Raw genomic sequence first — 16,622 nt, 5'->3', positions numbered from 1 at the left:
TGTAGCACAGGCTATCCCAACTTTTGCATCTGAAAAGGATGTCCCATTTCATGGTGGCAACAGCTGCTGCGGCAGTGACTGCAGCGCCAGCTCCCACTTGAGAATCCCCAGTGTATGTTATGAGACTCAAACAAAATGTCATTGGATGTGAGGGGAAAAAACAGAGGAAGTTAGAGTAGAGAGGGAACAGTAGGGAAGTTTTAATTGAAGTACATTAGAAAGTTTTCTATTTTTTAAATTAAATTGTTAGACATTAATATTAAATTAACTTTTAGGTTTGGGACAACCCCTACCATTAACATTCTTTTCAGCAGACAAACTGATCCTAGATTCACTTCTCGCTCAGCTCGGTTTTATAATTTTATTATTATGATTATTATTATTCATGATCTAGCTTTCAATCCCAGAATTTGTTTTAGTTGAGTTGACAGGTCTTGTTATAATTTCTCCTGGGCCAATTTTTCTTAATTTTCCAGATCTTGTTTAAGGATTTGTTCCGCTTCCTTCTTGTGTATCTCCTCTTCATGATTGGTTATGCTTCAGGTATGTATAGTAAGGGGAAAAGAATGATGCATGTGTAAATATTAGCCTAAATCAGTGTTTCCCAAACTCCAGTCCTCACAGACCCCACAGGTCATGTTTTCAGGATTTCCATAGAATTGCACAGGTGAGAGAATTACTGATGCCTTGATGATACTTCCACCACCTGTGCAATACTAAGGAAATCCTGAAAACATGATCTGTGGGGTCCGTGAGGACTGGAGTTTGGGAAACACTGGTCTAAAGGGACATCTTTTTCGAAAGTCTCATGAAGCCAACCTCTGTAAGCATTAAAAGTGGTGTCAACTTGAAAATAATAATTTCTAAGTGTGTAAAATGGTAAAATATAGAGCTTACTGAAATATTACAAAAGTGCCCCAAGCTGAAAATATCCACATCTGTCCTAGGTCTCAGCAGATCCACTTCTGACTTGGGTTCTACACAGGAGAATGTTTCACGTGTTCCTTCATCATCATTGCTGGTTCATTTCATGTGCTAATCCAACCCCCTTCTATGTCTACGCAATGGTTGTCATAGGAAAGGGGACTGGTTTAGCTGCACCACTGGTCTAATGCCAACTCGGGAAACTGTCTTCTGTGTCAAACCCAAGCCAAATATACTTATATACCGTATTTATAACTGAAGTATATAAGTACATGGAAAATGTTGCTATTTTTCAGCTGGATAACAACTTAAAAGGGTTATTTCTATCTCAGCCATAAATTGAATAACCCTATAATGTTATCTAAATCTGAACTATTTGCCCAGATTTTCATAGATATTTGAACATTAAAACCTACTTTTTGTTTAGGTTTTAGACTGTTTTGATCAGTAATCCTGTGTATAAGCGCACTGGCATGTACTGTACTGATCTTTAATATGGCTGCCATATTGTACCATTATGGACTTCCAATTTTACGCAGAAGTTTTTTCACAAATTTTAGAGTATCTGGAAAAAAAGTGTGTCCTGTTGTGTAGCATACTGTCTCTTTTTCCAAAAGTACAACTTGTTTTCCATTTGAAACTACAAAGTAAATTAAGGGTTTGGAATGAAATGAAATGGTCTAGTATTGTGTTACATTGAAGTAGTGTATGTGGTGAGGTGATATATTTAGTAATGCTGTCATTCCTCACTTCCCCCTAGCTTTGGTATCCTTGCTGAATCCCTGTCCCACAAAGGAAATTTGCACAAATGGAACGGACTGTCCCGTCCCGGAGTATCCATCCTGCCGAGACAATAGCACCTTTAGTAAATTCTTGCTGGACCTCTTTAAGCTAACCATCGGAATGGGAGACTTGGAGATGATCAACAGTGCCAAGTACCCAGCTGTCTTCATCATTCTTCTGGTTACTTATATCATCCTCACTTTTGTCCTCCTCCTTAACATGTTAATCGCTTTAATGGGGGAAACAGTTGGCCAGGTTTCGAAGGAGAGCAAACAAATCTGGAAGTTACAGGTAAAAATAAATTCAAGCATATCTAAAATAACATCCTAAAAAGGAAGTGTTATATGAGCATGAAAGCCACATGTAAGGGAAAACTTGGACATCACAGTATACAGGTAAGGTAGTCCCAAGTCAATTGAACATGATGGTCATCAATCTGTCCAGTTAGGAAGCATAAGTGATTGTGGTTGTACAGGTAGTCCAGCTCTTCCAGTATGGCGCATGCATGCTATCACAAGAAGGTTTGCTGAGTATCCAAGCACAGTTTAAAGAGCATGTAGCAGATACCAGAACACTCCTGCTGCTCGTTCCCACCCTGGATGTCCTAGTGAAGAAGACAATCAGTGTCTGGCACGATATGCAAACTGTGCAGAGTATGCCAAACATTGATATTCTTCTTCATCAGGACCTTACTGTGCATGTAGGTCACTGAAAGAAGAGTGACCTGTCAATCACTGATTGATAGAAGCCAGTTGGCGGGTGGGGAATAGGGAAGAGAGTGACGAAGAGCTGTAAATATTAGTGTCCATCGCTCTACACTGGTGGCTCATTTTCATAACTATTTAATAACAATAAATTTCTCTGAAACATAAATCCAGATTTCTAAACTAAAGGTATGTATGTAATAAACATTAGAGTGCCTTTACATAGATGGCATTAGTTTGGGGTATAAAATCTGATGACAAGCTCCCTTTAAGTGGTCAAAGTATAATTTTGAAGTCATTGTAAAAAAAAAAAATAGTTTGTGTCTCAATCCAAAAGATTAATAAACCTGAAACTTGAATATTTAGGACAGTAAAAGTGAGGTTTTGTCTTTCTTAGGAAAATACTTGTTTGCAGAATTATTATGCAACTAAACGAAGAATGGAAATTGTCCATCTGAATTGTTTATTTTCATCTGTTAAAGTGAGAATAATAACAGAACTCAAAATGTATAAATATACATATCTGACATTAAAAATAAATATCAGTGACCAATGTAGCCCCCCTTCTTTTCAATGACAGTCATAAGCCTTCCATCCATGGAGTCTGTCAGTTTCTTAAACTGTTGACAATCAACTTTTTGGACAGCACCAAGCACAGCCTCCCAGACATTGTTCAGAGAGGTATTACGGTTTTCCTTCACCTTAAATTTCATTAGGGTTTAGGTCAGGTGAAGAATGGGGCCATGTTATTATTCTTTAATTTTTAAGGCCCTTACTAGCTAGCTAAGCAGTAGAGTACTGTAATGCATGCAATTGAGTATTGCTCTGCATAAAAATCATGGTTTTCTTGAAAGATGCAGACTTTTTCCTTTACCACTGCTTGAAGAAAGTGTTGTCTAAAAAAAGTTTTTATATTTTTAATATATTGCAATCATCGTATTATATAGTGCTGTGAACTTACAATTGCTCATTTTGCCTTTCTGCCCAGTTAATTCTTCTGTTTTTACTGCTCTATGTAAAAACAGGAAGTACAGTGAGTACGGAAAGTGTTCAGACCCCTTTAAATTTTTCACTCTTTGTTTCATTGCAGCCATTTGGTAAATTCTAAAAAGTTCATTTTTTTTCTCATTAAAGTACACTCTGCACCCCATCTTGACTGAAAAAAACAGATATGTAGAAATTTTTGCAAATGTATTTAAAAAGAAAAACTGAAATATCACATGGTCATAAGTATAGAGGCCCTCTGCTCACACTCATATTTAAGTCACATGCTGTCCATTTCCTTGTGATCCTCCTTGAGATGGTTCTACTCCTTCATTGGAGTCCAGCTGTGTTTAATTAAACTGATAGGACTTTATCTGGAAAGGCACACACCTGTCTATGTCAGACCAAAATGAGAATCATGAGCTCAAAGGAACTGCCCAAGGAGCTCAGAGACCGAATTGTGGCAAGGCACAGATTTGGCCAAGGTTACAAAAGAATTTCTGCATTACTCAAGGTTCCTAAGAGCACAGTGGCCTCCATAATCCTTAAATGGAAGAAGTTTGGGACCACCAGAAGTCTTCCTAGACCTGGCTGTCCAGCCAAACTGAGCAATTGTGGGAGAAGAGCCTTGGTGAGAGAGGTAAAGAAGAACCCCAAGATGACTGTGGCTGAGCTCCAGAGATGCAGTAGGGAGATGGGAGAAAGTTCCACCAAGTCAACTATCACTGCAGCCCTCCACCAGTCGAGCCTTTATGGCAGAGTGGCCCGACGGAAGCCTCTCCTCAATGCAAGACAAATGAAAGCCCGCATAGAGTTTGCTTAAAAACACATGAGGGACTCCCAGACTATGAGAAATAAGATTCTCTGGTCTGATGAGACGAAGATAGAACTTTTTGGTGATAATTCTAAGCGGTATGTGTGGAGTAAACCAGGCACTGCTCATCACCTGCCCAATATAATCCTAACAGCGAAACATGGTGGTGGCAGCATCATGCTATAGGGGTTGTTTTTCAACTGCAGGGACAGGACGACTGGTTGTAATTGAAGGAAACATGAATGCGGCCAAGTACAGAGATATCCTGGGTGAAAACCTCTTCCAGAGTGCTCTGGTCCTCAGACTTGGCTGAAGGTTCACCTTCCAACAAGACAATGATCCTAAGCACGCAGTTAAAATAACAAAGGAGTGGCTTCAGAACAACTCTGTGACCATTCTTGACTGGCCCAGCCAGAGCCCTGACCTAAACCCAATTGAGCATCTCTGGAGAGACCTGAAAATGGCTGTCCACCAATGTTCACCATCCAACCTCACGGAATTGTAGAGGATCTGCAAGGAAGAATGGCAGAGGATCCCCAAATCCAGGTGTGAAAAAAACTTGTTGCATCATTCCCAAGAAGACTCATGGCTGTACTAGCTCAAAAGGGTGCTTCTACTCAATACTGAGCAAGGGGTCTGAATACTTATGACCATGTGATATTTCAATTTTTCTTTTTTAATAAATTTGCAATAAGTTTTCAGTCAAGATGGGGTGCAGAGTGTACTTGAATGAGAAAAAAATGAACTTTTTAGAATTTACAAAATGGCTGCAATGAAACAAAGAGTGAAAAATTTAAAGGGGTCTGAATACTTTCCGTACCCACTGTATCTTGTCCCTGCATTTCCCATTCCGCTTTTCAACTCCTGACTCCTCTGCTCTGCTCCTCCCACCTGCCATAGACTTTTGCAGTGACTCATGACTTGTGCAGAGAAAATTGACCTCCTGTTTCTACATAGAGCTTAGAAGGATTTAGCTTGTCAGTTTTAAATCACATGATGTCATGGGTCTACTGGCAGACTGAAGAATTTACTGGGTAGAAGGGCATAATTGTAAGTATACAGTGCTATATAATATGATAACTGCAATATATTAAGAGGATAAAAATTTTGATGGGCGTGCTTTTTCAATAATACCAGCCCATAGCAGTGTGCCACCTCCACTTTGTTGGTGTCTGATTCGAAGTGGAGGTCTGTGCCCGTTACTGATCCAGCCACAGGCTCATACATCTGGCTCATTAAGAGTCATTCTCATCTCATCAGTCCATAAAACCATTGAAAAATCAGTCTTGGCCCAGTCTTGAAGTTTCACCTTCTGTGTCTTGCTTAGTGGTGGTCGGATTTCAGCCTCCCTTACCTTGGCCATGTGTCTGAGCAGTGAACACCTTGTATTTCTGGGCAATCCAGGGAGGTTGCAGATCTGGAATATGACAGCACTTGAGGATAATGGTTTCCTCGTCACTTCATGCTTGATTCTTCTCAAATTATTGACAGTTAATATGCGTCTTTTTTTTCTCAGCATATTTTTTGTGACCCTGTTGACTGGCAGCACTTATTTTTGTGATTACGCCACAATAATTTAGCAATTTCAAAAGTGTTGTATCCCTCTGTAAGGCTATGTGCCCACGATGCAGAAATGCTCTGGATTTTTCCTGAGCGTTTCTGCATCTCCCTGGCAGAAAAAACGCATGCGGATTGTACATGCGGATTTCACATGAGCTTTTCCTGCCAGGGACAAGTGTAAGTGAAGCGTTCTTCACATGCATTTCCGCATGCGGGTTGCAAAGCTCTTTCCAAGCGATTTTAGCATCACTTGGAAAGTGCGTGACAACTTGGTCACACTATATAAATCCATTCAACCGACATGGATTTATATAGTGTGACCAAGTTATAGTAAAAGAATGGTAAAAAATAAAAAATATTATACTCCCCTTCCAATGGCCCCCGGTCTCCTCCAGTGCGTCCGGTGTGTTGGGCGGCTCGCGGTGGTCTAAAAGGACCTTCCATGACGTCAGTTAGTCATGTGTCAGGTCACGCGACCGCCGACGTCAGCAGTCGCGTGACCTGTCAAATGACGTCATGGCAGGTCCTTTTAGACCATCGCGAGCCGCCGGGAAGCCAGGACGCATCATACAGTAGACCGGGTGGCCATCAGAAGGTAAGTATAATGTATTTTTTTACCATCCGCACATTGAATCGCTTAATATCCGCATGTGCACATGTAGTCATGCAGATATTAGGCGATTCAATGCAAGTCAATGGTGGCAAAAACGCCGCGATTATGCAAATTAATTGTTAGTGCTGCGGATTTTTCCGCAATGATAATCCGCAGCGGAAGTTTCCGCAGCATGTGCGCAGCACATGCGGATTAGCATTGGGGGACATTGCTGCCCTTCTACCAAGCCTTTTTTAAGCATTTCTGCGGCGGAATTGCAGCTGCGGAAACGCTTAAAAAATGCACAGTGGGCACACAGCCTAAGACTTAACAATTTTTGACAATTCGGTTAAATCTTTTTTTTTTTTTTTTTGGAAAACAAGCTGCCTAATAATTCTGGACACCCTCTCTCGTTATACAAATACACATCACCTAATCTGTTTCATCCAATAAGCACTCAAGTTTATACAGCTTGGAGTTGGAAAATCTGCATAAAAATGATGATATCGTCAAAATATTCACTTGCCTAATAATTCTTCACACAGTGTAAACCGAATTTATCATGAATTTTCCAATAACCAATTTTTGGTGTCTCCATGCGGGATAACAAATATTTTGAAACTGTTGCCTTTACCTTTGTAATGTGCTGATTCCATTGCACTGGTCTCTGATTACAATGCTGTGTGTGATGTGTCTCCCATTCTCGCTCTACTTCACACGACTGCAATGGCCAATCATGCCTCAGTGCTGTCCACAATTTCTTACCTTGAGTGCCACTGTAATGAAGTCATGCCTAAATGACAATATGTCGCAGTGCCGCATTTTAAACTGACAGCTTGGATCTAGCATGCGCGGGTGGTTAAAGAGGACCTATCACCAGTTCAAACTTGACCTGTTTTTCTTATTTGAGTATTTCTATATATTTTTTTAAATCCGCCATATGATTCTAGAGATTTGGAACTTTATTTAGTGAAACTAGGAGGCAAATTTTTATGGTCTTTACCAAGAGGGTGTGTCTTTAGGGTGTTTTGCATAATTGTCGTGTGAGCAATGCTCCACTGGAAAGATCATAGAAATTAGCATCTTGGGTACACTGAATACAAAGGTCCATATCTCCAGAACCGTATGGCCGATTTTAAAAAGGACAGGTCATTTTGACAGGTCCTCCATAAAGACGTAATTTTCAAACAGCAAGTATGTTTTCACCATACTTTTGTAAGTTATTCTTTTTTCTAATGTGGGTGCATTAAAGAGGTTTTGCATGGTTTATGGGAATCTAGGAAAAAACTTTATACTCATAGGAGCTTTTTTCCAACTAAAATATCAAGTTCTACTTATCACTTTTTGCTTCCATGTTTTGTTCTTAGCTTCTCTTTGGGTAATATAGAAAGCCACAACATTCACTTTAACTTGTTTCACTTTAGTGGGCCACCACCATCCTGGACATTGAGCGGTCATTTCCAGTCTTCATAAGAAAAGCTTTTCGTTCTGGAGAGATGGTAACAGTCGGGAAGAATTTAGATGGGACCCCTGATCGACGATGGTGCTTTAGGTAATATTTTCACCTTTTTTGAATTTTTTGTTATTTAAATCATGTGACTGGATTGACAGGTGAATATTCCATGTTAACATGCAAAAGTGAGGAAAATTATCTGAAAGCAAGATGATCCTTTTAGGGAACTTGTCCAGGAGTTTTCACATTGATGGCCTATCTTTCAAGGCTATCAATATCAGATCAGTGCGAGTCGGACACCTGGCATCCCCACTGATCAGCTGGTTTCAGATCCCACTTCCGGCATAAGAAAACCGTGTATGGAGCCATAACGGCAGATATATATATACATACATACACACGTGTGTGTATATATATATATATATATATATATATATATATATATATATATATATATATATATATATATATATATATATATATATAAATACATCGTGTAGTGTCATTCTTGGGTATTGCAGCTTAGCTCTCATAAATGTCTGATTGGTAAAGCCCCAGAGGTGAAACCTGTGCAGACATTGAAAACGGGCATTACCTGCCCAGGTCGTATTCGATAAGGCTGCCCATCCAACAAAATGGAAAATGGAAAGGTGGCTGCGCATGTGATTCTCTATTCATCTCTGTGGAAGTTACATAACCATCTGAGCTCACAAGGTGATACCCTTGTAGCGTCCTGTGGATATGCTATGGGAACAACCCTCTAGCACAGGAGAAGACCAAAATGTGTGTGTTTGTATAGATAGATAGATAGATAGATATTGTCAAATTACTAATTTCAAAAATTTAACACAAATCAATATTTCCCAAACATGAGTCTGAATTACATGATTAGCAGCTGATTTTTTTTCTAAATTACGATCATAATAATTGAAGTCCAAGAATATTACAAAATAGGATGTCATTCTCCAATCTATCGTTTAATTCAGATACAAAGTTTCCTGAATGCATTTGCAATAAAGAGATTTTTTTTATTGTAATTAGCCAAATCAGAAAACAGAACATCCATTACACTTCCAGAATAGTTTACTTACTGCTAGATTATGCAGCCATCAATCCGCAAACACACCATCGTCTCCTTGATTATACAGCAATTTACAAGCAATTTTAGCACAAAAGGGACTACCGGTAAATAATTTGTTTCTCATTTGTGATCACCTCGCTGTATGTGATTGAACTCTGTATAGCACACCAGAACGGCACAGGGTATTCACTTACCAGAGGAAGAAAACTATAATTGGGGGGAGGTTTACTTATTTTCAGCACATTTTACTTTGTGTATTTTTATAAATCATGTTTTGTAAATGGGCATTTTTTTTAAAATTTCTATGTATTATTGCTCTTACTAGACTAAATCTATCATCGCCTTTTGCATATGTTCTGCCTTTAAAGTGGCTCTTGGCATTTACATTGCACTTCTATAGAAAGTAGTTAGGCCACATAGGTTCCCAAGGGCATCATTCATGATCATTAGAGTGGGGGTTGTGGTGGGTCCTCATTTGCATATTAATAAACTCTCCAGCTATACCACAAGGCACAGCATGATTTAACAGATGGTATTTAAATCTTCTGGTAAATATGAGAGACAGGCAGTGACTAGCAATTATGACAGTATTTAATGGAATATCTGTTTTTGGTTCATAATTAGACCTCGTTACACCCTTGTCTATTTTGTACTAATTTCTGCTTGGAATGAAAAGGTTGTCTTGGTTCATCAGCCAGTTATGCAAAAACTTAGCTTAAACGTGAGTAAGTATTTAGCACTACAAAGTTAAAAAGTACTTTTCACCGGTTTGAGCATGTTAAACTGGCCACATCATGGAATAGTGGCTGCAGAGCTGAATAAAAAGTAATTTTTATATTTTAATTTCTCCTCTCCATTGCGGAGATATTTGCTTGTAAAGTTTTAGGTTATAGTTTATAATAAGCCTAAGGAGGCTTTACCAGAGTCTTCTACCATTTTCCCTGCATGCTGCCTCCTGCTTATGATTGGTCAACATCATGCAGGGGAAAAAGTACACATCGTTAGATAAGCTTAGAGCAGGTTTTCTCCTGTGAGATATGCAATGATTGACAACCCTGCTTTTAGCCCTGATCTCTGCAGCTATGGTGTAGAATATAGCAGAACTGAGTGTGATTACAAACACCTCCAGCTTTCATCTCACTGCAGTTAGTGTAGGGGCCGGGGGAGTTGCAGCTGGAAGTGTTTGTAATCACACTCTGTGTGCCCTCCCCCACATACCTAAACTGATTACTGTGAGAGTAGATCTGGAGGTGTTTGTACTCACACTCAGCTCTGCTGTATCTCTACATAGTTTCTGCAAAGTTCAGGGTTGAGGGAAGGGCAGTCTGTCATTACATTATTATTTTCTGCCTCGCACAGGAGAAAGCCTCCTCTAAGCTTATCTAGTGATGTTTTCTTCTTTCCCCTGCATGACTCCTCATGCTAAAGATTGGACAATGTGTTTGAAGTGAAAAAGTACACACACTCACAGAAGAATTTCTAGTAACCCCTCCTTGGACTTATCATAAATTATAACCTAAACCTTACAAGTAAAAATCTCTGAAACAGAGAGGAAAAATTAAAAAATAAAAACATACTTTTTACTTAGCTCTGTCACTATTACATGATGTGGGTAGCTTAACGTGCTAAAAAAGGTCCTTTTAACAGTCATCTTGAAATATTTCAGTATTAATCCCAAATTCTTTTTTTGTAAGATATTCTTTAAAAAAAAATCTGGAACGTCAAAAACAAATATACAGGATATTATTGGTTGTATTACAATGTAACACAACCTCTAACAATATGGATGTTCAAGGGAAACGGATTGGTATAGAAAGGCTGGATCTCCGTAAAGTTATATACATAGGTTGAGTCAAAATGTAAAAACCACAAGACTGCAATTATTTACATGGCTGTATTTTCAGAATTGCCAAAACAGGATAATACTTGCCCAAACTGATCTCTTCAGATTTGTTGTAACCTAACAGGGTCTGAGTACGAATGAATGAATGCATCCTAAAGTGGTCATAACGTTCCAGTATTAAAAGGATTCTGATAGGATTTTAATGTTGATGGCCACTTCTTGGGATAGACTATAAATATTTGATTTAGGAATGTGGTTTCACATCATTGTTTAACCATTCGTGGCACCATACATACCTACATGGCTAGGGATCAGTCTCCTTTGAGATACAGTACCAGGCACAACCAGACTCATTTGTGCCGAATCATTTCTGGTCAATAATGATTGTCTGATTGGTGGCAGTGCCAGGAAGAAGATCCCCACTGGTGAAACACTGATGGCCTAGCATAATGATATACAGGTACTTTGACTGTTAAGATCCCATAATGAAATGGAAATGAAAGGAGTATTCCTAGCTCAGCTATTCATGGCGGACACTGGAATATCAGTTTCTGAATGCAAGCCACTGGCAGTCGGACTATTGAAAGAGCTGAGTGGGCTGTGTTACACTCTTTCCTTAGTTCCCATAGAAGTTTCTAAACAGCGAGACAGTTTGCTTTGCTGTTTCTGTGATTTGACTGTTTCCATAGTCCCAACCTCAACTGTTTCCATAGTTCTGACTGTGATTGGTGCACAGAGGCAGATATTTTCATCTCAGCCATAATTGTTCAAGACTGGAATACCCTTTAAATGTCTCTGCAGCTTTTCTTGTTCACAGTGCGATCTTGCAGGTAAGGTATTTCACTAGGGTTACCTACAGTGTTGGGCAACATCATGGATCACGATCATTGTTCTTTCTTTAAACATCTTAGGGTGCTTTCACATTGTGTTTTGTCACACGCTCAGTGGCCCCTTTTGAGGCTTACGTCCGAACCGTCCCACAAAAAGGGATTTGGGCGTATGTGTAGCGCCCCGAGGGCTCGGCCGCTACAGGGGTATTGCACCTCTGCCAGAGGTGTGGTATTCCACTCCCGGGTAAGGATGGAGTATGGACCAGGGCTCAGTTAGCTGCATGCAGCACACACACCCCATTTCCGAGGGACAGCTCAACGGTGCTCCCACTAGACATAAGTGCAGGCACGACCGACCATGTCCCTGCTGGAGTGGGGAGGGAGGGGTGGAACACCCAGTGCTGTAGGGGCAGATAGGGGGCGGTTTCTGAGCGTAGGAAGGAGCCCATTGGTTGCTGGTCACCTGGGCTCATGGCTAGAGGGAGGTATAAAAGGTGGGCACCATCTTAGTTCTGGGTCAGTTCAGCCAGAAGAGAAGACAGGGAGTAGAGGCTCTGTAGGAGCTCTACTCCAGGAGGGCCTAGTGAGAGGCCGAGGAGGAGGTGAAGGGGAGCTGAGATTCTGGGTCATCTCAGCTCCAAGAGAAAGGAACAGAACAGGAACTGCAAAGAAGGAGAGACAGAGAAACAGAAGGGCTCAGGAACAAGAAGGTGGAAGGGACCCTAAGAACCCACGAGAATCCAGGGTGCAGGGTCAGGCAGATTAAGGGTACCGGATCCCAAGTTGGTGGAGGAGAAACAACCCTCAGCCAAAGACCGGTCGTCGTGATCATCTATTGGTGCGACACCTCATCAAACCTGCTAGGAAGGCACCATATAGGACAGCGGAGGACGGGGCCCACGTTTAACCGCACAAGTCCGCGGCAGCTGGACAAAAGTGGGTCACTGGTGAGTCAGGCCAGAGAAAGGATTAAAGGGGGTCCTGTGCCATGCTCCTGAGCTGCCTGGGAGTTGACCGAGCCCCTCAGCTGGTGGACGCAGCACGGCTCGGGCGGTCACTGCTGACAGAAGTGACCCGGAACAAACGAACTGTGAGTAAAGACCCTGGACTGTAACTTGTTGTCTGTGTGCTCCTTCGCGCCTCCAGCACTATCAGCACCGGGACTCGCACTACCATCACTCCCACCATCCACTACACTGCCCTGGGGCTGCACTCTTCCCATGGGGAGTCACATCACCTCAGCTGCACCCATCATCAGCCCCAGCGGACTGCCTTGCAGCGGCGGTTCCTAATAACCGCAATCCACGGGTGGCGTAGTCGGACATTATCTAAAGTACAGTAGCAGACTACCATTGGTCTGACCACCCTGAGCCGCGGGACCGGGCCGCCACTACTACTCCCAGCGTCTCCCTATCGCCCGGTTCCACGTGCCCCACGGCCCAGGGGGCGAGTCATATGCACCGATGGGGCCATAGACTGATAGAAAAGAAAAAAGCTGCAAAGAAAATAAATAATGCACACCAATAATAAATATAAGTAGAAGTTTATTAGGGAAAAAAACACTGACAAAGAATTAAAAACATCTAAAAAAAAAGTACAAGAATTTACAGACATAAAGAGAGGGAAATAGATATAATAATCCATAAATAAACCCCATAGCAGGCAACAATGTTCATATAATAAACATTGTTACATGTCATTGTACGGCTGAATAATGCCGCAATCACAAAATAAAAATAATATGCACACATCTGACATGAGCAGGTATGAACGCAGAATGGTAGGAAAAAATAGAGAATGAACCTATGGGAAAGATAATACCATAAGGAAAAAATAGGGAAAAAAACTACCAGAAAAGAGAACAGTCGTACACAATGAACAGGTAAATAACCTGGCAAAGGAAGTAATCCCCATGTGTATCACCTCTCTGAGGTAGCTTCATCAGGGGTATTGTCCGGCATCCGTGTGCATCAGATGCGGGAGACCAGCATGATTTACTGTGCATGTGCATATGTCTAAACATGGAAGTGACTGTGTTCCATTGGGGACAGAAGTAGCAAATGCAAACGCATGACAGGAAGGAGATGTTATAACGAGTGTTTAGAACAACGATGTATGGTTGAAACTCAGTTACAAGTTGATGAGTTCCACACAGGAGTAAAGGGGCATATAATAAGCAGATATTAATATATCATTATAATAATAACATTTTAATAACATGAAATATAAATAGATAAAAAGATCAATAATTCATGAAGAACACTAGTATTTGAGCATGAAAATAAAGGCAAGATACATATGGATAAAAGTGATACAATTGCATACTCCAAAAGTAAGTAGAGAACACCATGGTGCTTATAAGTATGAAGTTGATACCAACAAAAATAATAAAAATGTAAACATATGATATATAATATATGGCTTATATGAAATTATAAATGATGCATCATATTAAAGAAAAAACATTTGTAAGCAAAAAATGTACCTTGATAAAAAAAAAAAAATATCCAGAACAGATGAATAAATAAATAGATAATATAATTATATACTAGATAATAAAGTAAAAAGTGTTCAGTGCAAAATGTGCAAGTGACGGAGTGCGTAAATATACAGTGGGGGAAATAAGTATTTGATCCCCCCTTGCTGTTTTTGCAAGTTTGCCCACTGACGAAGACATGAACAGTCTATAATTTTAAGGGTAGGTTGATTTTAAAATTGAGATATAGAATATCCAAAAACAAAAATCAAGAAAATCACATTGTATAAATGATATAATTTTTTTTTCATTTTGCACTGAAAAATAAGTATTTGATCCTCTACAAACCATTATGGGTTCTGGCTCCTACCGACCAGTTAGACACTCCTAATCAACTCGTTACCTGCATTAAAGACAGCTGTCTTACATAGTCACCTGTATAAAAGACTCCTGTCCACAGACTCAATCAATTAATCAGTCAGACTCCAACCTCTACAACATGGGCAAGACCAAAGAGCTTTCTAGGGATGTCAGGGGCAAGATCATAGACCTGCACAAAGCTGGAATGGGCTCCAAAACTATAAGTAAGACGCTGGGTGAGAAGGAGACAACTGTGCAATAGTAAGAAAATGGAAGAAATACAAAATGACTGTCAATCAACATCGATCTGGGGAGCCATACAAAATCTCACCTCGTGGGGTTTCCTTGATCATGAGGAAGGTGAGAGATCAACCTAAAACTACATGGGGGGAACTTGTTAATGATCTCAAGGCAGCTGGGACCACAGTCACCAAGAAAACCATTGGTAACACATTATGCCTTAAAGGTTTAAAATTCTGCAGTGCCCACAAGGTCCCCCTGCTCAAGAAGGCACATGTGAAGTTTGCCAATGAACACCTGCATGATTCTGTGAGTTATTGGTAGAAAGTGCTGTAGTCAGATGAGACAAAAATTGAGCTCTTTGGCATTAACTCAGCTCACCGTGTTTGGAGGAAGAAAAAGGATGAGTACAACCCTAATAACATTGTCCCAACCGTGAAGCATGGCGGGGGAAACATTATACTTTAGGGGTGCTTTTCTGCAATGGGGACGTGACGACTGCACCGTACTGAAGGGAAGATGGATGGGGTCATGTATTGTTAGATTTTGGCCAACAACCTCCTTCTCTCAGTAAGAGCATTGAAGATGGGTCGTGGCTGGGTCTTCCAGCAAGACAATGACCCAAAACATACAGCCAAGGTAACAAAGGAGTGGCTCAAAAAGAAGCACAGTAAGGTCATGGAATGGCCCAGCCAGTCTCCAGACCTTAATCCCATAGAAAACTTATGGGGGGAATTGAAGCTCCAAGTTGCCAAGCGACAGCCTCAAAATCTTAATGATTTAGAGATGATCTGCAAAGAGGCGTGGACCAAAATTCCTCCTGACATGTGTGCAACCCTCATCATCAACTACAAAAAACATCTGACCAACAAGGGTTTTGCTACCAAGCATTAAGTGTTGTTTGCCAGAGGGATCAAATACTTACTTCTCTCTGCAAAATGCAAAAAAAATTATCTCATTTATACAATGTGATTTTCTTGATTTTTTTTTTTGGATATTCTATCTCTCAATGTTAAAAATAACCTACCCTTAAAATTATAGACTGTACATTTCTTTGTCAAGGAGCAAATTTACAAAAACATCCAGGGATCAAATACTTATTTCCCCCACTGTATAGCTAGTTATATATATATATATATATATATATATATATATATATATATATATATATATATATATATATATATATATATATATATATATACAGCACAGACCAAAAGTTTGGACACACCTTCTCATTTAAAGATTTTTCTGTATTTTCATGACTATGGAAATTGTACATTCACACTGAAGGCGTCAAAACTGTGAATCAACACATGTGGAATTATATACTTAACAAAAAAGCGTGAAACAACTGAAAATATGTCGTATATTCTAGGTTCTTCAAAGTAGCCACCTTTTGCTTTGATGACTGCTTTGCACACTCTTGGCATTCTCTTGATGAGCTTCAAGAGGTAGTCACCGGAAATGGTCTTCCAACAATCTTGAAGGAGTTCCCAGAGATGCTTAGCACTTGTTGGCCCTTTTGCCTTCACTCTGCGGTCCAGCTCACCCCAAACCTGTCACGGGTGTGTTGCCACGAAGATCGTCACGAGTACACAGCCTGACTTCTCGCAGCTGACTTGTTGGTGCTTTGTGTTTTCTCGGCAGTGAAGGAGTTAATTCTCTCTCTCTCTGGGCTAGCTGAGGTCCAGCCTCGCCCAGCTGCAATCAATGCTTCGTTAGTGAGACTCCTTTATATTCCTGCAGGTCTGTTTGTGAGGTGTCGGTGAAAGCTTTTCATTCAGACTTACAGAGCGGATCGTGGTGTTTGGAGTTGCTGAGATAAGTGTATTTGAAAGTGTTATTTCCCTTTCCTCGCTTTATCATTTATCTCCTTTCCCGTTGGTGTTCCCTCTGTTGTAGTTTTGTTGAAGTTGTATGCAAGGTGGTTTTGGTTTTTCCCTTGTACTGTCTCGTTCGTCTAAATACTGTGTGT

At 40.4% G+C, this 16,622-nt stretch overlaps 1 protein-coding gene across 1 annotated transcript in view; it reads left to right on the top strand.

The window, feature by feature from the left end:
• The window catches only part of TRPV4 (transient receptor potential cation channel subfamily V member 4), a 207,092-nt gene that overhangs the window by 167,792 nt on the left and 22,678 nt on the right, over positions 1 to 16,622 (top strand). The window contains exons 12-14 of the mRNA XM_073672732.1: positions 477 to 543; positions 1,685 to 1,998; positions 7,786 to 7,913. Coding sequence (XP_073528833.1) covers positions 477 to 543; positions 1,685 to 1,998; positions 7,786 to 7,913 — 509 coding nt within the window. The remainder of the gene's footprint in view (positions 1 to 476; positions 544 to 1,684; positions 1,999 to 7,785; positions 7,914 to 16,622) is intronic.

This window comes from Phyllobates terribilis, unplaced genomic scaffold (assembly GCF_046119375.1).
Source record: "Phyllobates terribilis strain yellow unplaced genomic scaffold, ASM4611937v1 Scaffold_1__5_contigs__length_1240528914, whole genome shotgun sequence".
NCBI lineage: Eukaryota > Metazoa > Chordata > Amphibia > Anura > Dendrobatidae > Phyllobates > Phyllobates terribilis.
The sequence above is the reverse complement of the archived record's forward strand: the minus strand, read 5'-3'. Positions and strand labels throughout refer to the sequence as shown.